Genomic DNA, 23183 nt, shown 5'->3' with positions numbered 1-23183 from the left:
CATCAGCGTGAGCTGTTTAGCTCAACAGTCACAACAGTCCACCTGGAGTGGAGTAGCTGTAGGTGCAGCCATCACTTATCTTGTCTATTTTTGTGTATCGGCAGTGGGCGGTTGTCTCCAGCACATAGAACAGCAAGGAGCACAGCAGTGAAACTAAATATTTGACAAATAATTTAGAACTCTGAATCTGTAGGTTTTTAAAAGCTTGTTGGTCCTTGTGAAATGAATGACTAATAAATAATGGATTATTATATAAAAGTACAGAAATGAAAACAAGTAAAATGACTGGTATGTGGACTAATGTCTGTCATATCAAGCTTGCTTTACACCGTGAGTAAAACGAGTACAAGTCAGAAATGCTGCTATTGCGCATTGTTTCATTCTTTCTGATTAGCACTGCTTTGCTGTGCTTTCATCACTGAAAAGTACACTTAATGAAACTCAACACTTCCTGCAGATGTTTCACAGCAAATGTGACGTTAAAAGACTGTTTCTCCTGAACCGTTGGAAGGCTTTTAATGTAAAACAGATGTACGAGTGACTTAGCATCAATAGCTTATGTCAGATGCGATGAAATGTGGGGAAAACAACAATGAAGCAGATTTAAATAGGTTTTCTGTTAGCTTCATCCACCTTGATAGCTACATCTTGGCTTATAGCCTTCCTATAATCTGTAATGATAAAGACTAGAAATTGTGCTTTATTTGTCACATGAAGCTTTGGGATAACGAGATGGAAAAGTCTAAACTGAGGGCTAAAACACTCTCAATAGCCACTGATGGAAGGGCTATTACACTGCATGGGTCGCTTTTGAATTCATTTGAATGAATTACATGCCTGTTTGAATTAATTTGAACTTGACTTTTTTGAAAAGGTGACAGCAATTTTCACAACCCCTGTACAGTACAAAAATGATGTAAAACTGAATTAAAGATGAGGTAAACAAGTATAATCCAGCTAAGCATTCAGTACCAATTATCCCAGCCATACATGTACAGTACATGTCTTTGAATGTCAGTGCTGCTCTTGTGTGTTCTGTTCCTGTGTTGTGTGGCGGTGGAAAAACAAATAATACACTTAGTGCGTGCAAAAAGCTGAAAAGCAGCTACAGTATGAGTTTCCTGAGGGCAGCTGCGTTTGTTGGAGGGTTAATGAATGCCAGAAACATGCCTGTGTTGTTTGGGGGAACACGATAGATTAAAGGACGATTGGCAAACAATTGCTGTTGCATACACTTCCTAACAACACCCTTTCACCTCCTGCTTGTTGCCCATAGCTCAGAGACAACCCATCTGTTCCTCCATTCCCAAGGTGAAACCAGCCTTGACAGAAGTGGCTAAGCAGTATTTCAATAGTGTCTTTTCTGAGAAGACTCGGCTTGTTTTGTGTTGTTCCCTATCTATCAAAATCTCTGCCTCTGTGTTCTCACCCTCACCTTATACTCTTATTATCCATCTTTCTTGCCGGATCGTATTCCTCATTTTTACTCAATAGTTCTCCCCATCTCCCTCTCCCTTCGTTCTGTTCCTCCCTCCCCCCCTTATTCCACCCTCCTCATTTTTAAAAGCCACATGCTCCCAGCCCGTCTGGCTCAGTTGCACCCTGCCAATGAAGGGCTTTTTATTGGGCTGAGATTGAGTGCAGCCAAGCAGGGCTTGGATATAGGGCTGAGGCTGGGGCCAGCCTTGCAGCCCCCCCCCCCCCCCCTCCCTGCAAACCCTCCCCTCCCCCCTCGCCTCCCTGACTGCACAGCCCACTCCACATGCCTGTTCTGGTCTGGCCCTGTCGCCCAGAAGGAGATTACTTGTCTCTGCTGCCCTTAATTGCCGACAGCAGCTGAAAAGAGCCAGGCAGAGAGAGAGAGAGAGAGAGACATTGTGGAGAGAGGAGAGAGAACAGTGTTGGCTTGTTGAGCTGTTACTTGACAAGCTTAGACTCAAAGGTTTGTGTTCCTGCTGTCAAATCCTGGCTCTATTTTAGTTGGTTTTATTAAGAGGGATGTTGTTTTCATCAGATGCTGATCATAACTCGTGGTGGTTGTGGTATTTGTACTGTACCAAAGATGAATAGTATAGTACAGAATGTGGACGATGTATTAAAGAAGGAAAACTGGTTAAAGTCTAAACTGCACTCCACCTTATTAAAAAGATGTGTGCAAAAAAAAGAGTGGTATAGCCACCATGCCCTCTCCCTGCCCTCTAAGCCAATGTCATTCTCCACAGCCAAAGGCTTCCTTCCAGCAGCCTTTGCCTCACTTTCCCTTTTTTACTTTTTCCCAATGAACTTGTGAATTTCATATTATTACACTCGGTTATTGTTGAATCCCCTCTGGCTTGATCCCAGCAAATTAAATAGTGGGCAGTTTATTGAATTGGCAGTCTCTGAAGAGGCTGTGATGCTGCATGAATTTTTCACCTCTCCCTTTTTTTGCTGTTTAGTATTTCTGTATGTAGGTCTTCATTCAGCTGCAGCTCTCCTTGACTGTTTTAAAATCCACATTTGCTGCACATTGCCCACTTAACTCCCACACACCATGCTTCATGCAATATCGTCTTATTGTTGCAGTATGTCTAGTCTGCAAATAAAAGAGATGCTTAAGTAGTTGTGGAATTTTCATCCTCTGAGTGAGAGCCGATTAAACACATTCTAAATGTCTATAAGCAGAAGAATTGCTAAATTTCATATACATACTCTCAGATCTCTCCCCATATACAACACATTAGTCGCACTACTTAGAATTCCCTAGAGCTATAGGCATGACCTACAACATACTAACAAACTGGCACACTAAAAAATATGTGTGCCAACCTGACAGACATTTTTCTCCCTAGTAATGTTTTCATGTAAATTCACTTAATTCCTTAATTCAGTACCTGTGTTTCATAACAAGCTCAATGCTGCCTACATTAGATTTTTCCTGATGAATATAGAGGGCTTTACAAAACCTCCTTGTCACACAACCACGGTGTTTCGTGCCCTTTTGATTAACGTGGAATGGAAACAATTAGGTGGGGGGAGGTAGTGAGGCAAAGCAGCACATTCAACAGCTTTAAATGCTAATTAGCTAATGGAGGATGAAAGAGCAGGCAACTGGCAGGGTCTCACATGAGCGCACTCAAGCTCTGGCTGCAGCTATGCCTGTTTCATCTGAATTCAGCAAGACCACCACCATTTTGTTTCCTTGAGTACCACTGACAATACAGCCATCTTGTGTAACGAGAGATTTTTTTGTGTGTAATGATCTTAAATGGGGCTGAACTCATCTTTTTAGGAAGTGACTCAGGTTGCTTTCTTCCTTCTTGAATATTTACTATTTATATACTTTACTTTGTAATTGTTTCTTATGGCAGTTCTTATATTCTTGCGTAAAGCTTAGTATAGTTTTTTATCCTCGTTATTCTGTGGATCATTTTCAGACATTTCATTGTTCATGAAGGATATCATGCCCCTTGGCAACTTTAAATATGGCTCCTTCAGCAATGGGTTTGTGCAAGAAACACTATGGTTAAGACATTAAATTATTTTGTCGCTGACACCCATTTCTCTGTATTTATTTGTTTGTAACATTCCAGCAGCATTCAGTTTGTCCTGATTTGGAAATGTTATGTACCTGTATTAAGGCTGCTCGATTATGACAAAAATCATAATTACGATTATTATGATTCAAAGTGAAATCGCGATTATTCAAAACGATTAATCATGGATTTGAGAATTTGATTTTATTGAACTTGAAACAGGTTTTTGACTAATATTGAATTACAGCTAAACTGACACCGCTGACTGACAACGCCGTAACGTTCAGGACAGAATGAGAGCAACACACGAGCAAGGCGTATGTCATAATAATCGTTTTATGTCAATTATCTTGTTTTCATAATCGTTGGAAGTCAAAATTGAAATTGAATTTCAATTAATCGCCCAGCCCTAACCTGTATACAAATTGCTGTTGTGACTGTAAACATAAAGGAGCCACAGGGTAATGCAAAGCTTAGAAACCAATATGGTTCAGTGATTAAAAGGCTGCAAATGAAGTCACTAAACTTCTTAATATGAAAAATATTTGCATATAAAAAGGCTTGTTGTAGCGGTTGTAATGAAAGGGGAAATATCAATCAGCTGTGAGCATTCTTTTTGCAGGTCTTAACATCTATGGTCTGTGGGGATTGACTGGCGTTTGAAACCAACCTCAAGTGGCCACACAAGGAACTGCCATTTCCTGCACTGACAACTTAAATATTAACACTAACTCTGATATATCATTTTTTTATTAAATAACACCAGGATTAGTGTTAATGCTTATTATCATGTATAGCAGTGCTGCTATAACGATGCACTGTATAGCCTCATTGTTGATTTTCATCCTCTTTGGGAATATATTCCATTAACCTTTTCTCATAAAATAGCATTTTTAGACTCACAACCTTCACCTTCTAACGTCTAGTAAATCACAGACAATTTTGTTTCAAGGACGGTCATGGGAATTTTATGTCTGGGAAACCTAATTTAATTGGAGTCACTGTGTCATTTGCCGTTGGAGGGAGTAATCAAAAGGACTCCTCCAGGATCCCCACCAATGACTGTTTACATATTTTATCACTGGCTGGTGTATTAGACTCAAGTAAACACAGACTTTAATCTGAAATAAGCATCTCTATCATCTCTCCCCAGTTTGTCAGGGACCATACAGATGGGTTGCAGACTCTGTTGATTTCCTTTAAAAGCCCCAAATTTGTCACAACCTTCAGTGCTCCTTTGAGGGAGATAGAGAGGCTGTGAATAAGCTGGTAGAGCGAATGGGGGAGGGGAGGGTGAGAGAGGAAAAAGCATGCTGTCATGAAAAGAGCCGCTTCCTGGCTGGCTAGATGCAATCATGGGCACTATCTGATAGTGCTGAAGGAAATTGGATGAGCTGAGAGCCGTTGGCTGCCAGTGATGGGAAAGATGACTCCTTTGTCACTGTGTCAGTCAATTCCCTACTCTCACCTGAGAGACCAATCAATAACACAGGGAGAGAGAGATTTTCTCTAGTCTCCAGGCTGCTGTATGCTGTAGGCTGCTGTCAATTATATGCTGTAAAACACCCTCTCCTTCATAGGAATGTGATATGTTATATGTATGCATTATATTTTATGGCTGTAGTTGAATGTGATGTATTTCTCTAGATTAGATTAGATTAGTCTATTTCTTATATATACTGCTTCAGAAGCCATCAATTCCATGTGTAATAAATTGATGTAGTTTTACCAATTTGATCAAATATTTGGAAGCCTGAGATTTTTTGTGCTGGTTGATATACTTTTTGTCTCATCTTTTAGTCCTCACAAGTGGCGCAGCTGCTCTCATTAGCAACTGCATCATTAGTCGTGCAATTACAGTGCATAAGACCCATTGAGACTCATAACTATCAGTTGCTGTCAGGCATGTATTACATCAAGCATGGAGGACATCTAGCACGATGTAGGCGTTCTATAAACAGACACTCACTGAATGATTCATAACTGTGATAGCAGCGTGAGCTTTAGCATATTTTCTCTGCTCAATATGGACTTGCTAGTTCTGTGTAAGATAATGCTAAACCACTCTTTCTTTTCATCTTCCCCTTCCCCCCACCACCTCTGCAGTTTCCTGATACCTGTGAGGAGTCTGCTTCTCCATTCGTCTTCATCTGCACCAACCCCCAGGAGCTACTGGTGAAATTCCCCATGAAAGGGAAGCACAAGATCTGTAAGTCCTACTTCTTTCATGTCAGGGGAAGTGGAGTGGATGAAATTAGCCTGAGCCGACTATGGATTTCTTTATTTCTTGTTTTTTTTTTTATTTAATGTTTTTTTTTTTTATCAGCTCTCTCCTCTTCGCTCACACGCATACATAAATAGACATGTGAGAGAGGGATAATGCCAGGCACAGTTCCTGATTACTATATTTTCATTAATAAAACAGAAAACACAAAGCACACATGTGTACACACACACACACAAACACACACACACAGATTCTCTCTGAGAGCCATCTGTAAAGACAGGATTTTGCTGTCAGGTTGCCTGGGGGACAAGCCAGGCCTGGCTGTGTAGTGTTGTTGCTGTATTGTGTGATTTATAATAGGACTCAAACACATTTTCCCTCTGCTGCCATAGCTGCTACTGCAAAATGATGTACCTGCAAGCTCTTTTGTTAATATTTCAAAACCCTCTAAAGACTTGAGAGGATTGTTTATGCAGCTGTGCTGCTTTCAGATCTTTTCAGATCGATGGAGAACATTTTTTGAGAGGCTCAAGGTAAAATGTAGCAGGAGCTGTGCCCTTCCCTTTTTGCCTAAACAGGATATAATGACCTTGTTTCTATGTTCTGTGTATGGTGAGCTTAAAAGAATAAATGATTACTAATATGGAAGTAAACTATATATACCAATGTACATCTAAAGTAGCATATGAGGCTAACCATGTATGCCTTTTATTGAGTAAGCAGTAAGAGTCTTAAATTGACGACTATAAATATAAACTTGCTGACACACTCATTTAGGTATGCTGTCGTAGGCAAGGTTTGCTGTAAGGAGATCTGTTCCTGCATTATTTTAACTAACAATACCTTGTGGTTTATGAATCAGCAGTTTACTTTTCCTTGCTGAATAAATGTGTATGGCTGCTACATTATTAACCATTATAGTAGCTGCAGCCTGCCACTTTCCCAGTTTAATCTGTATCCATTATTCTTTGTGGGTGCACCTCTTTCTCTAGTTTTCCTGCAGAGTCCAACCAATACTGGATTTTTGTGGCTTCTGCTAGTTAAAAATGTCACATATCATCCAACATATCAGCTAATTTCCTTGGTGTGAAAACATGATGGTTGTCAAGGACAGGAATATATTAACTTTCAGGGCGTTGATTTTAAGAGCTTATTAAAAAAATATAATGAAGGCACCTCGAGTTGAAATTATTAAATCTAAAGAGGTCGATCATGTAGCAATGAGGGGAAAAAGAAACATCCCTCCCACAGCTCCTCCTGGCCCCTAGGCCAGCTGGTTGATAAAATCCTTGCAGTTCACCCTGGGTTCACCTACACCTGGTAGACCTCCAAAGGGAGGCGCCCAGGGCACATCTTTATCAGCTCCCTGAAGCATCTCATTTGCTCCTTTCAATTTAAAACTCTGCTTTGAGCCAACCCTGGTATATTGGTTAGACTCTAACAATACTCTTCTCAGTTGTATCTGTTTGTTGTTACATAGGGACAAATTACAGGTTATAACTCAACAACAACAACTCAGTGGAAAAAATTAAGGATGTCACACAAACTCTGTTAAGCTGTCAATACTGAACTCTTATACAAAAGGTAAACACTATAGGAAAACATTTACATGCTGCCTTTCTTTACCTAACAGTTGTAAAACATCCTGTCTGCTTACTTGTCCCACTTTCTGCTAGCTTTTTTTCTGCTTAGGTTCTCACGTGTGTAATTTGATATCCACACAACACCACCAACTCAAATTCACTAACAGTTGAGTAATGACATTTTTTTGTGATACGTTCTTTTTATGTAGTGTGCATTGATCATAGCATGTTCTCAGCTCCCATGTTATCTCGGAATTTGAATTGGTTATCTTGACCCTGCCTGTCTCATTCCTCTGTCACCAGCAAGCTTTTCACTCTCACTCTCTTGCTCTCTCGCCCCCTCTTCCACCTCAATTCCCACTGCATCTTATGGGTCAAGGCTTTGCCGCTCATCTTACTCAGGGGGGGGGGCTTAGCACGAGTATTTTTTGCTCCTCCAGAAGCTTACATTGACAAGATCTGCTTGTCACTGGCATTGCCAACCATCTCACGCTTCATCACAGTGAGCGAGAAAATGGATGAACAGTTCTGGGCTTTTTTTTTTTATTCCTTCCAGCAGCCTCGCTGCTTTGTTACATAATGATAACAATAACTGTTGTTTTATTAGATCTTAAACTTTAATGTGTTTTTGCAGTATATAAAAATTGCATTGTGTTGTTGAGATTGATAGTTTCATTAAGAAAATTCTACAATCATGTTGTGGAGAATGGGAGTGGAAGTCTTGATAAATATACCGATATCTAACTCACATCAGGCTTGATAGATTCTCAATTTATTAAGAATTACCCACTGAGGTTTTGTGGCAGACTCTGCTGGTTTGTATTTGAAAAAAACCATACTGTAGATGTCCAAGAGTTTAAATCGAGGATTCAAGGATTGTTTTCTGAAGACGTTTCGCCACTCGGGTGGAACAATTAGGCAATTTCAATAAAATTACCTCATAGTAACTGTTTTCAAAACATAAAATGGGGTCACTTTTTTTATTAAAAAGATGCATCTGTCATAGGAATTTAGCACATGTGTAATGAGTTTTTATGGATGTGACTTGTCACCGTGGTGTCTATGAAAATGGCAGAGAAGCTTGTTCAAGAAGGAAACATTTTGTAAAAGGTTCTGTTTTAACTGAACCACAATCTCCTCTAACTAACTAGTTTTAGCTTTTCCCATGTTTTTGAATAGGTGACTCATTCAGACATTCATATTTGCAGATTGTACTATACCATTCTTGCACCAGAAAACATTTTGATTCACTGGCAGTCGGATAATATTCCTAATATTGCAGGCAGGTGCTTTAAAGAAGGCAAATCAGCATACGGAAATGTGTCCCGATTTAAAATTATTGAATGCATTTGGCATTTTGCTTCAGAGATAATGTTCCAGGCAGTGCTGCCCGTAGGTGCAAACACAGGTTGATCTGTCATTAGCCTGTGGAGGAGACTGTGACATTTAAAATGACATACAGCCAAGACTCAATCCTGTAATAAGCAACGTGCATGATGGTTTATGGTCACATCCTTTGAACATTTGCATCTGTGTGTTTGCCTTTGTATTCTGAAGGTTACTATGGGTGTTGAAAACCATTTGACTCTCTGACATGAACTTCCGTTTGCTACCTTTTACCTCCCCCTCCTCTGTGTGAACGGGTTACATAGGCTAGAAATGTAACGCATAAACCATACCAGTGTGTTTAAGGTACATGCTGCCTGTAATGCTTCATATAAAAAGAGCAGGGCTTTGTTGTCCAAAAAAGTTTACACCATTGTAAACATGCAAAACCAGGAAATGGACTCAAACCAATTTTAATGCTTTGCAGGCTATAACAACTGACTTTTTTCAACTTGAATAGAAAGTAGGACAGGCCCCAGTGGGCAGTTTAATATCTTAATCCATTAGTATAAAATCTTTGAGCCTACTGCTGAACTTCAAAACACTCGGATGCATCACAACTAGACATCAGAAGTGTTCAGTTTTATTGAAATTTAAATGGAAGCCTGTTGTCTGTTGGAGGTGTGAGCTGTGATGGTAACACACACAGTATTTCTTTAAAAGCCAACACATTCTGGCGCCACATGGACAGGATAGATTGAATGGTGGTTCTGGGAATATATCTTTTGTTAAATAGATACAGATATCCTCCATCTGCAATAAGCTTTCATTCACATGTTCAGGGTAACTATACAAAAACAAAAATACTTCCAGTGACCACTTCCTGTGGTTTTCCTAGTGAGGATTGGCTGTTAAAAGCAGACCCGTTATCATACCGGACTGAAGCTGCTACTTTATGTTTTGCTAAATAAAGGATTATGTCCGACCTTCCCATTCTAAAAAAAAGTCCTATTGTTTTTGAAACTTAAGCAGTGCATACGCAGTGTAATGTTCCATGAGTTAATCAGATGGCTTTAAGCCTTGTTTAAAGAGTGCTCAACCGACAAGAAAAAAAAACACACAGATCTTTTGTACAAGCACTCCTGAGATCAGTCAGAGAAGTGCAACAGTTGAGGATCAGTCAACAGATTTCTGAATATGGTTCATTAGCTCAAAGCATCTAATGCCTTTTGTTCCATCTTGCATTCATTTGTTGGCTTCAAAGAAGTGCTGGCGGATTGAGCTGAACGGGATTCCAGGAAATAAACAATCACTTCTGCGTTGTGTGTTTGTTCCATAGGAATTCATAGACTTTGATCCAACATGTTATAAGACAATGGGATACTTCTGTGCATAAGCTCAACATGTAAATTATTATAAATGACTGCATGCAGTACTTGTCACAGGAAGTACAGAATTGTTACACAAAACACAAAGTCCCAGCTTTTAAAGAATTAAAAAGGGGTCATTTAGTTTGGAACTGAACACATCACTCCTGTGATGTTACACACTGTATGAACCCAGTGAGTGCTTTGTGAGTATTGGCTTATCGTCTCCTATAAAGATTAGTCACAGTGATGGCTCTCTAGCAGATACAGAGAGCTCTCTTTAGTTGAGGTTTCTAGCTACAAGAGAGGAAGTCATGGATATAATTACTAAGATGAGAAATTCAGCCTCGGCAGCAGGTCATGATGGGATCTTTTTATCTCAAGTAGTGTAAGTCATTGACATATATAATGTCAAAATCACTTGAGACTGGAGTCATTTTAAAAGACCTGAAGGTCGATAAAGTAGTTCTTCTGCCTTAAGCCAGAAGCGACACCATTTTCTTCCATTTCTTCTTTAATAACCATTACTATTAACAGGTCTTTGTGACGCATTATTTAAACAATTTTGCCCTTCCTATCATTTTGTAACATTGTGAAGCCATTTTGAGCATAGATGGGAACTGGACTGTTCAAACCCTTTTTCTTTTCTTTTCTTTTTTGTTCAGTCAAATTGGGCCAATGATATAAACCATAGACAACAATGTGTGTCATTTTACCGCTGTCAAAATAAAAACCATTGTTTGTTTATTTTCTCTCTTTCATATGTTATCTCTTGTATTTTGGGGGAAAAAAAACCACAACGCAATTAAGGCTCCGTTTCTCATTTCATATGAGCTCAGTCTGTGTGGTGACTGGTCCGTGTTTATCATGTGTAATTACATGTTTGTGCATGTGAAATGTGACTGTGGTAACAGAAGCTAGTTAGTTTTAATACCACTGACAGTCTTTAATCAGCTTTATTGTCAGAAACACAATAGTGAAATATTTAGAGTGCAGCCAGAAAAAAAACATGTAATTCTATACGTGTCATCTGACTTTCACAGCTCCACCTTGTTCTTGTATTCCCTGCATTGTTTCATTGCCATGTCAGTGTTGGCTTTTTTCAGGCATTGGCCTGTGACCTATGTTTGTCCAGTGTGTCCTTCACCACTCGCACCTGTCAGAGGCTTTTCTGACAGATGTGCATGTTGAATCAGTAGCTGTGGCCACTGGTGAGAGATATGACTCTGATGGGCTGTACAGCCTAGTATATCTGTGGCAGGGGAATCAAAATGTTTCTTGCAATATCAAGAATTCTTCAGAAGGAACACACTTCCTCTTTATCTCATCTCAACATTCCAGTGTGAGCTATTTCCTCATGCAGGCACAGAGTGTTTGTGCAAGCCTGTAGTCTTTGCAGTGCAGCTTTTTGGTACAAACACAGGTGACATGAGAGGCAGCCGGGCTTCCTTTGTCAGGATTCATGTTTAAACAAAGGCTAAAAATGACCCTGTTTTGTTGACATGTTTTTGATGAACATGATCATGTATTTCCTTTGACGTCTTCAAAATAAAAGCTTTATTATTGAATCAATAGAATTTTAATGTGGAGCAGTAAGATGCGCTGGGCATGCAACCTATCCTACTGATATTCTGATACAGCTTTGATACTTAGTTAGATAAAATGACAGAATATAAATCCACTGAATGCCTGCCCTTTTATTGCTAATCTGTTTCTGATATTTATTTAATTGACTCATCACACTGTTTTCTGATGGTTAGTTAATTACATTGTCAGGCACAAACACATATCAGTCATTTACTAGTCCCATATATGTTTTGTCTCTTGTGTGCTCTGTCATAAAAAACAGGCCACTGAAATCTAGCACAGAACATATTAAGGACTCTTATGGGAATTGCTTTAAGCAGAGAAATCTATATTTACTTGTTCCTGTTCAACAGCCACGTGCCCAGGGATTCGTGAGCGTGCATCACAAATAGATAATTCTGTTTATTTGTTTGTTATGCATTCAACATCATATCCCTTGTACACACAGCGCTTCCAGCTCTGTTCAATTCCATTTGCATTTTCCACGCATACATTATTGAGCTGTTGCAATATGTATGTCTTTCATCCCTCAGGTTGCACCACATATGGAAATAGCATAGAACATTCCCATTGAAAATATTGCAGCTGAATGTTGTTCTACTAACCATCAACTGCACTGTTACCTTGTGATTACCTCCTTTGTTTTATGTGTGAAATCACAGCACCATGGGGTTGCAAATAGAGAGAGCCAATTACCTAACAAATGTCCACCTTTACTCCTGAGGTGGTCATGTTTTTTTTTTTTCTCCCATCTATTTCTCTCCTGTGCTCTTCTTCTGTCATCCACTGCTGGGAGACAGAAAGAGGTTAGAGCGACGGAAGTCCTTTTTTGGTTATTTATTCATGGATTTTCCATTTAATATTCATGCTTTTTTCAGGACAATCTGGGTGCAGAGGAGAATTTGCTGCCTGGGAGGCGGCAGGGGCCAAAAAATTGTGTTTCAGCTTGAATGAGCCCAGTGGATGAAGGCAGAAGACGGAGAGAGGGACAGAGAGGGAATGAGAGAGTGGGGTTTCATGTGTTCTCTAGTAAATGAGAGGCAGGCCTTGAAGGTGACAGGCTGTGTTTATTACTGATCTGTCAGCCGGTTAATGGGGAGAAGAGGAGAGGATAAGAGAGAGGAGAGAGCTGAGCTGTTGAACAGAGACCAAAGCACACAGGCATGTGAGCCAGAGAGAGCCCCAAGCAATAAACTTTGCCCTGCCAGATCTTACAGGTTCAGTGACAACACTCCTGCATGCTAAATGAAGAGCTTTCAAAAAGACAGTATTTTGTTGAATTGTTAAAAACAAGTATTTTTCATTGATAGAACGCATGTACTGTGACATGTACTGTGCTTAAAGCCAAAATTATTCTTTGCACATTGTCATAACTTACCTGTGCAGCACAGAATTTATGACTGGAAACAGAGAAATGTGTGATCTGTGTTGGCAGACATGCAGCCTGATTTGCCAACACCAATAAGCTTGCTTGACACACAAGTCTGCTCAACTCATTGAGATTTGGAAAGTGTCCCTCATGACATGAAGTTATTTATCACACCCCTCTATTTGTATGGGTTTGAAAAGTGTTATTGTAGTTTAAACAGATCGGTGTCTAATCTATATCTGCTTTGTGTTGGCATGGAACAGGTAGTGGTGGGTCCAAAGTAAAGGCACTGAAATATGTCATGGCTAGCCCCTGCACTATAATCTAAAAAGCAGCAGAACAACTTGATTACTGTTCCATTATTTACAGATTATTATACCAGAATTATTTATTGCACTTTCCATGGAAGTTATGGTTTTATCAGGACATCCTAAAAGCAAGAGATGACAATAAAATGTGGTGAAAGATTTTTTTTTCCTTGGCTAACATGGTGAAGTGGCAGCCTCTGGGGCTGAGAAATGAAGCCAGTGCCTCCAAGGCCCCATTCACACTGGAGAAAGTCAATCCAGCAAGAGTGGGATTGTATCCGGATAGCCCTAACTGGATACGTTCAGACCTGTGACCTGCGACACGCGTGTCCATGCTCAGTCCGGCTTAATTCGGCTTGTTTGTTGTCCTCCAAACCACTAGGTGGTGCCTCATAATATACAGAGTCCATTCAGGCCGTGGTAGGACCGCGTATGCACCGTGCGTTTTTTTTGTCCTGTCTCACTCGTTTGTTTTGTTTTGTTTTTTCGGTTCAAAAAGTAATATATTCGGATTTGGAGCCCTGTCGAAAATAAACTCTAAACTGGGCAAAACTGTCGTAGTTCGACGGTTATATACATACGGCTTTTGTACGCGACCTGGGCATTGTCCCCGTGAACCGGAAGTATCACATAGCTAGTGGAATTCGCTAGCAGGATTTGCGTTTAGACCTGAGCCACATTTGAGCCAATCCGGCTAGATCCACCTCCGAGAGGTGGATTGAAATCTATTTGGATATATCCGGCCCGAATCCCGCTCTAGCCGGATTGATTTCCCCAGTGAACGGGGTCATAATAGTTAGATTTGCTACGTCCTCATGACGTATATTCTGCTAAGTATCTGATTAATACTGTGTCATATCATACAGCTCTTTGGTGCAGATACAGACATCAAAAGTGTCCAGTATTTTTTTCGCAGTAACATTAATGGGACTGTGTAGCCTTGACAGAGACATGCTATGCCTGAGAGCTCTGTTGTATTTGATTGCACTTGAGCTCTGAGGTTTTATCAGCTGCCCTTGGTAATGAAACCTCCTGGCTTTCCATCTCACTAAAGGGTGAAAAGGCTGTGCAAAGAAATTGCTCTTTGTTGTAGCAATAGATCTTTCTTTTCTTATCTTAACCAAGCATTGTTGCCTTTATCAGTCACCATTACAAAATCCATATCAATCAGCATTTGACATGCAACTGCTTTCTTTCATGTCACGTTTACTGTTTGAATGGCGTCTTTTGTGCATTAAGTAGGCACATTTTATTTAGTTATTATTGAATGTAATGTCATTAATGTAAGAAAGTATCCCATTATTTGGTGAAATACACATTCGTTGGTACACTGATTGGGCAGTTAGTATCCACGTCTGTATGATAGAGACCTTTAAATGAATTATAGTATGCATGTCTGAGCTATAGATATAGATTTTCTTTATTACCGTTGTTAGTTTTCTTGAGTGATGCTTGAGGGGGTTATATCTTATAAGATTTGATTTAATGCCTCTATTTATAGTGTGCTTTATAGCCTTTTTTCACACGCATGTTCAGGTCATCGTGACTACTCCTGCTATTTATTCTCAGCTAATCCTGAGGAGTATAGTTCAAATGTTCAGGTGCTTCTCCCCTTCAGAAAGCATTAAATCTCAGCTTGGTTTCCTCAGTGGTTCTTTATTTATTTAGGCTGGTGTACATGACTAAGACACAAAAGATGCATGCTGTAAATAGCACTTGTGTGTTACAAATGTGTAGGTTTTGAATGCAGATTACAGTGCTTTAGATTTTAAATCTATGTTACCATTATGTTGTCTGTGTTTTTTTTAAATTCTCATTTCCACGTTTCATTTTGTTTTCTCTGCCTTTGTCTTTGTCTGTGCCTGTCACAGTAATCAATCTGGGTCAGTGCTGAGGATGGGGGTGGGTGTGCAGACAGATGTGCTTTGCAATGTGATCGATGTCCTTGATTAGTGAGAGATTACTCTTGTCTGAGAGAGAGAGAGAGAGAGTGTGGGGGTGTGTGTGTTCAGCTGATTGGGAGAGGTCCTTTAGTTAGCATGAATGTGTTTAGTCTGCTGCCTTGATTTTGTTAATTTGTCAGGTTAGGAACTGAGGATCAATAGGTGGATTATTTGCACTGTTCAAGTAGCACATCGAGGTTAGGCTGTTAAACTAGACACGGCCAATGAGTCACTGGAAGTGTCAATGGGTTTTTTCCACCAACAGGATTTTAAAAAGTCTGAAATGTCCCATGAAGTGAGGTAGTTTCATAGCTGCATCTTTTAAATGTACCTATAGTGCAATGATGTATCTTTCTTTGTATTATATTGATTTTAATATATTAGTTAAATTCACAAAAATGATTTGTCAGCTATTCCTAAAATGTATGATAGAATATTTTTTACAATGCTTTTCTCTTTTGCTGGTATCATAAATTACATATGTAGGACTGACAAATTGAAACATTCAAAGATAACAAAATTAAATTTAAAGGTACATTGCAGAACTCTTGTCTCTCCCTTCCTGTAGTGAGACTGATTGCACAATGGTTGGGACTTTCAGAGACATAACGGTTAACTATTCTACACTGTAGCTTTACAAAACCTTTGGGTTTTTTTTTATGTTTTTATGTTCTTATAGCTAATAATAGCCAGTGTATCATCCCTGTAGTTTTATCTATAAATATGTTGTACAGTCATGGAGATTTTTTGACCTGGTACAATGTTGAATCGCAATGAAAACTGTATTTATTCCTAAAGACTACAGTACTACATCATTACTTCTTGCACCAGGAGTTCGTGCAGCTCTTTGTAGCTAGCTTGTAATGTTGAAATGTTTGTTTACGTCTGGCATTTAAGAGAATAATTGCATTACCTAATAATGTAAAGAGTGACTAATAATGTACAGAGAAAGAGTAGGAAATGGTTGTGTTAGTATAATTACTGACTCCCTGCCACCATAAGGCAATTCTTTCAGAGCACATCTCAACCAAAGTAATCACCTAATTGCACTTGTGAGAAAGATCAACAGCAGTAATTCCCCTCAGAGGAGGCTGTCAGCTCTCCATCAGCTGTCAGTGTTTTGCCTGTTTTCAAAAGAGCATTTGATTCTTGTAGTTTTCCTCTCCCTCTGAAAAGAAGCAGACAGATGTAATAGCCATTAGCCTCGGGGAGAGACAGCACAGATGTGTCAACAAGGCTTGACTTTTACAGTCCAAGTGAAGTCTGAGCAAACAGTGGCTGTGTAGAGGCCTGTGTGGTTGAGCAGTGATCCAGGGACACGGTCGCACTGCATTGCCCCGGGACTCCAAACAGACCGTGACTCTAGCTCTCATTACAAGAGTGGGTCAGACCACCCCAATACGGAAAATAAATAATGCAGGGGAAAACCTGAGTGCTGCCACCTCACTGACAACATCCACACAACCTTGTCCTTCACGCTGAAGGCCTGCGAGCATTAATATACTCCTGCTGCAAGTTCAGTTTGAACACTGCTGGTGATACTGGTTATCAGATAACTAAGGGATTACTGTGTTATAATAATAATTCAGTCAATAATGTAAAATAAGATGCAAATGTACTATTGTGTAAATGAATGCTGAATGATCAATTGATAATCAATCATTTATTAATTGTTCTAAGCATCAGTGTCCACTATTGTCCAAAATCCACTCATCCCTCAATTCATACTTTCTCACGACCTCCCAAAAAAAATCCAGTTTTCTATCTTAATTTGATCTCAATTTCCTGCAGCAGCCACAGTGGAAACTCCAAAATGGAAGAAGAGTTGAAATTCTAATTAAGCTGTAATGGCAGCAGCAGCAAGTTGATATTTTACCTCCCTGTACATCTCTCCCCAGTCTGCCCCTCTTCCCTTCCTGTATGTTTAGCTTGATCTCTTCAAATTTATTTCCTACTTTGTAACCAGAGGCAAGAGCCCTTGACTTGCTGCCCCCACAGCCGCAGCCAAGGCAGCCATTTAAGTAGTGATTAAAAATTAATGGTTGAGTGAGAGGCAGCAGAGAGGGAACACTAGGGGAGGGCAGAGAAAGAAAGAGACAATGCTTGAGCATGTGGATAGGCTTTGGAGAGGGGAGCAAGCCCAGGCTGCAGCTGCTCCCTGATAGAGGGGCTGCAAGGTCTTCTCACAACTCTGCTGTGTTTAACTGCTATGCTCACACCCCACCATGAATATTGCATACTGTAGGGCTCCTTGTGTTACCCCCACTGAGTGCAGAGCACAGTTGCAGCCACAGTGGAGAAGCATCCAAGTCAAGCCTGCCCCCACAGTGAGAGGACCATCCAACACTAAGGCCGACACACCGCAAAAAAAACCAGACCAGCTTTCATGCCACATAATTGGCAGAGTCATTCAGAGGAGACCCTGCTTCATTACATGTCAGCAGCAATTATAATAAGTGCATCCAAAAAAAAATGGAACAATAGCTGCTGGCATTTGAAGCCATTGTCATCGTTTTTCTTTGCCTTAGAGCTCTAATGAAGCTGTTAAAATGACTCTTATTCTGAGAATAATAGGACAGGGGTGTATTTTATTAACACATGCAATAGCCACAGTCATAAAAATGCTTTGGCTGCCTGTTACCTCAAAGCTTTCTGAGTAAGGTCGGTGGAATAAAGGACAATCAGTTTGAGTCCTGCCAGCCAAATCATTGCACCAGTCCTACTCTCTGGCCATTTCTTTAAAAGCAGAACAGAAATACCTTGGGACCGCACAAGGTCCTGACCTTGACTTTACCAGATGATGAGTAGTGGCACTTACATCACAGCTTGGCCTTTTCTTCCTTCTGGTCTCGTTCTCTATACAGTTTCATTACAGCTTTTCTTAGAGTCCATTACCCACTGATACGTGCAGTCGTGTCCGTGCTGCTAACAGTATTCCCCTCTAGTACAGCCTATTCAGTTTAGAGTGCTCTTAGTGAAACGGCCACCTAGATCAAAACATAAAAAAATATATACATTTGGCTTTATTTCACATTTGGGAATGCACAGAAACATTTTGTATGCTAAATATGAAACACCACTATTAGCATTAAATAGCTAAATGTGTTTGTAAATTGTTTATTAAATCTATCACCCAACAAAAAAATGTAAAATCAACCAGGATAGCACTTTTTCCCTGATGCCAGACTTTATGCTAAGCTAACTGACACTTGTTCTGTCTCAAATAGCATACAGTCATCCTTTCACTTTGTATTTCTAGTGTGTATTTACCAAACTGTGCAGCTAGCTTCGGCTCAAATCAAAGATTAGATGTTGCTACCATCCATTGAGTTCACAAGAACAGGTAGAACAGGTTTCTTTAGAAGCAAAAACTGAATGTAAACAGACTCCAAATATCCAGTGTGGTCACAGCTGCAGTAGTTTATACTAAAGCTTTGATTTAAAAAAAAAAATAAAAAATATTTATTGCTCATATTCGCCCTGTTCACCATGTCTCACATGCTGCCTTTACAGACTCATAGTGCAGTCCAATCTTTGATGTAAGTCCACTTCTGTTCTTCTTCTCTAAAAAATGTTTAGTGCACCTAAAAGTAACTTATAGTATCTCTGAGTCTGAGGGTAGCAGCTTTTAACTGATAACAGTAATTAAATGTGTATAACTGTTAAACAGAAATCTGCTTGAAGTAATGAAGCTGAACAGCACAACTTAATGACTGGCTGCAGAAAAGGAAGAATATGACTGGCACTGGAAGCTTTAGATTGCCACTAATAAGTGAAGCAGCAATAGGACATCTTAATGAATGTTTTTAGTGAAAAACACATTAAAAATGAAATGAAATTATCAGGTTGTTATGAGTAATGGTAATTAATCTAATGATCTGTAGATTGCTATAATTGTTCTTCACCAAAGATGTTTGCCTTAATGATGCCTGAATGATACATTTCATAGAATGGTGTCATCTTTTTACTAATTTTTCACATTTACCCTGAGGAAGAGCTTCTGTTAATGACTTCATACTGTAGAGTCTCTTGACACTGAGAAACACTCACATAAAAAAAGTTTCTTAACTAGTAAGGAACACCAGTGAATATGAATGTCACCCAAGACTGTCAGGTTTAAGGTGTAATCAGATTTGTAATATGCTCTTGCCACCTCCTCTTCATCACCACCTCCTTTTTGCTACACTCTGTTCCTTCCGTCCACGCTTCTTACATAATTTGTTAATTCTGTCCTATTTCCTCTGCTGCTGCTGCTGCTGTCATCGCTGTTCTTGCTTTAGGTGTTATTTGCAATGCTAATGAGGCGAGGCAGCAAGAAATGGTTTGTAGGGGGGAAAAGAAGCTGGCTGGAAAGATGGTGATATGGTAATATGGCTCAGTGTGGCACACAGACAATTCTCTCTGAGACATTATTGCACACACAGTGTCATTATGTAAATTTTACTGGATCTTGTGAGCACAATCGAATGAGCTAAAGAGAGATCACCAAAACTGGAAACCCTTGAAGTAGTCACAGTTTTGAAACGATTGCATTTCCATCCATGTATTTCTAAGACGGCCTGTCATCACCAGGAAAACGTAACATGAGGTCGACATTCCAGTCCTTGTAAATGCAATGTGTGTGCGTATTTCTGCAGCTTCATCTCGTATTTAAGGAGGCAGGATTCGCCGCTGACGCCAGAAAGGAGCTTTTCCTTGGAGAATATGTTTAACATTATGAATGCATGTGTTTTAACACAAACCCCTGAGTGCTGGGTGAAGGTTCACCACACTGCCTGTACCACCACCACCTCCAAACTTGGTCTTTTTGAACAGGAACTGTGCCAAACCCACGATCGGATGGCATCAGGCGATCGGTTCATATTTTCCATTTTGGCAATCCAGCATAAACGTAAACATGTGCCATATGTGAGGGGATGTATTATCGACCAAAGCAGTGCTTTTTACATGAGGATGTGTTGTTCTGAGAAGATAAAGTACAAGCTGCACTTCACCTTTCTTTACCCCGCCGTTGCGGTGGACCAGATGATTCTTGATTAAAGCAAGAGGCAAGCAACCATTGTTCAATTTCAACCCGTGTCACCACTGGGCAGCTTTCAGTTGGCAGCTTCTCACTTATCTCCCCTCTGTCTGTGTGATTGAAATTACAGTCACGCCAATAGCAAATGCAAGTAAATGGATTATTGAACAACTGTAAGTGGTTCGCTCTGCAGAGCTGGCTGTGTGTTGCTCTCTTTGGCCACACACACATAAATGTAACAGCACTGAATGTCCCAGCTCTCAGATGGGTACAATGGGTTTTTCTCTTATTGTTATAAAATCTTTTATACTGGTAAGAATTGGAGGAAGTCTGTTTATGTGTTTGTAACATAAATAGATTCATATAGTCTGTTGCAGATATACAGTTACAAATAGCTGGAAATAGATTGGGGACCTTATAAGATTGATTATAAGACCTTAATGAATAACCACCAGATCTCTAATGATAAAATGTTATTTGTATATATTTTATTCACTCTATTTACCTTGGAAGGAGGCTTTTACTTAATATAGTTCACATAATGTGTATAATTTAAAAAAACATATACGCTACAGTGACTCACTCTCAGTTGCACCACAATATTTGGCAACTTGACCTCATAAAGACAAGACTCAATGGAATTTTTCAGTGCTTCTGTATCTCCTCCTACATTTTACCCCGAGGATAATTATAAGCACTTGTTAGTCTTACATGAATTCCGGTAGTAAATATAGCCCACTGACATTATTGACCAATTGAGTAAAAATATATCGGGCCTAATGGTGTTAGAGACTTCTATAGGATACCTTTGGAAGCTGAATTGCTGCAACAGCTGTCCAACAGTAGGAAGGCTACATTAATGTCACTAAATGTCAATAAAGCCCAGTGTTTATGGTTGGTCTATCGCTTAGAGTTTAGTTGATGTTTTTTTTTTTTTGCAATCTATGTGGACCTCAGCCTGTGTATACTGTAGGTGTATTCTGAGTCAGAGCTAATAAGACCCCAAACAGAATAGAAAAATTCTCTGGCCTGAAAGTCCAGAATTGTAGTAATGTACTTTATATAATATACTATATATATATATATATATATATATATATATATTGTATACACAATAAATAATAGATTATATTAAATAATAATAACAAAAGATTTACTAAATAATAGGCTTTTTCTCTTTTATGTAAGAGCAGTAATTATCTTTTTTTTTTTACTTGGGAGTTGAACAGCTCTCTCAAGTGTCCAATTAGAGGCACTGAGTACTATCAGATCATCTCTGAAGACCTTATTGCACCCAGCTGGCACACCATCCCTGGTGTTTTATTATTTTTTTAATTTATTCATAGCAACTTGTGTCTTTTGTCTTTTATACTTTCTAATGTCTCGTCTTTTTTAAATGATATATATCAGTGGATGTAGCGAATTGGCCATGCGAACGTGTGGGGATGAAGGGGGCAGAGACACATGCTTGCTTTGGACGCAGCCTGTGGATTATGATGTGTACGTACATGGATTGCGTGTATGAGAGGGATTAACTCACACTTGTTGAAAAAAAACAAAATAAAGAGAATATTGGATCAACTGGCATATGACTGCTTTTGCCCTTAAGCTGTTTTTTAGGCTTGTTTAGCTTTATCTGTATCAGTTGAGGTTTGTTTTCATCTCTCATGGAGTGTCAGAGGAGTAGCATCAGTTTCTGTTCTTTGGTTTGAAACTGGCATTCTTTTAGTTTAGTTTTTTTAAGCTATACATCAGCCTACACTAAAATTAAAAACTGTGCTAGGCTGCAAGCTGTAAGCGCTGTGGTTACCCTTGTGTGCCATATGCAGTCTTTGAGTAAACAACACACAAACGTGTCGGATATGAAATGTAGATTATGGAAGCGTGCTTTACTGTGTGCGGTGGCCAGATAAACGAGAAGAATGCACAACAATTTGTGCAGACAGTATTTCTCTTTCATGGTGGAAGCTGTGATTCTTCTTGGCTGATGCTCAAGAATATTATGAGGGCTGAAAAAAGCTCTCAGAATAGTAAAGGGACCAGGGCGAGTCTCAGAAGAAAATCACTTCAGTAAATTGAGTTTCTGTCCTACGAACTCAGTGTTCAGAGTTATTTCACTTTGTTTTTCTAATTCTATTAGAAAAAACATAATATTTTCTAAAAAAATATGCATTGTGTTTCTCACACTTTTTCAATAGGAGTGGTGCAGTAATTGGGTAATTGATCAATTCCGTAGGTGTTAATTCATTAAATAGTGATAAATATGTTTCTTGGTTTTACAAGTCCATGGAAAATAATGCTATTATGTAAATCAGCATGTATAAAGGCTAACAAATTTACTTTAATACACATGTAGGGATGTATTTTTCCACTTTGCACTCTTCGGCATTGCTTTCATCACTGCTTGGTTAGCTTTAGCCTACAATAATAATTGTTTATGTTCCGAATCCCAACACTCTTTTATTGTGAAGGAGACTTTGCTCAATCAGACAAAACAAAGCCCTTGCATTGTGTCTATGAGTGATCAAACTGAGTGTTTTTCTTTGTTTTCTGATGTTGCATCAGTTCATCATTATCTGTCTTTTTTCTTTCTTTTTCTTTATTGTGGCTTCTAGTCTCATTTTCAAGTTTTCAAGGCTGGTTTGGAATATATGTCAGTTTGAGCCAAAACACTGTCAAAGCAAATTAGACAATTGGTGCAAAGGTCAGATTCAGTTCGGCTCAGCATAATTCAAACCATAACCAGTGGAGAAACAGCCGATCCCACTCAGAAAATCGGTCTCACCCACAGGTCAGCTTCATTAGGCAGCCACACAGTTATCCATAGATATATCCCTCTTGTTTTATAGACACCAAAACAAGATGCACACATTTCAATAGCAGTTTAGTACTGCACTTGTGCATTGTGTGTTTTTTTTTTTTTCCTAGCGCTGATTTT

The 23183-nt window shown here is 39.4% G+C and overlaps 1 protein-coding gene across 1 annotated transcript in view; it reads left to right on the top strand.

The window, feature by feature from the left end:
* trip4 (thyroid hormone receptor interactor 4) overlaps positions 1–23183 on the top strand; it is a 70411-nt gene that overhangs the window by 15281 nt on the left and 31947 nt on the right. The window contains exon 12 of the mRNA XM_028402514.1: positions 5622–5724. Coding sequence (XP_028258315.1) covers positions 5622–5724 — 103 coding nt within the window. The remainder of the gene's footprint in view (positions 1–5621; positions 5725–23183) is intronic.

Source organism: Parambassis ranga, chromosome 3 (genome assembly GCF_900634625.1).
Source record: "Parambassis ranga chromosome 3, fParRan2.1, whole genome shotgun sequence".
Lineage (NCBI taxonomy): Eukaryota > Metazoa > Chordata > Actinopteri > Ambassidae > Parambassis > Parambassis ranga.
Note: the sequence above shows the minus strand (reverse complement) of the source record. Positions and strands in the feature narration are given on the sequence as shown.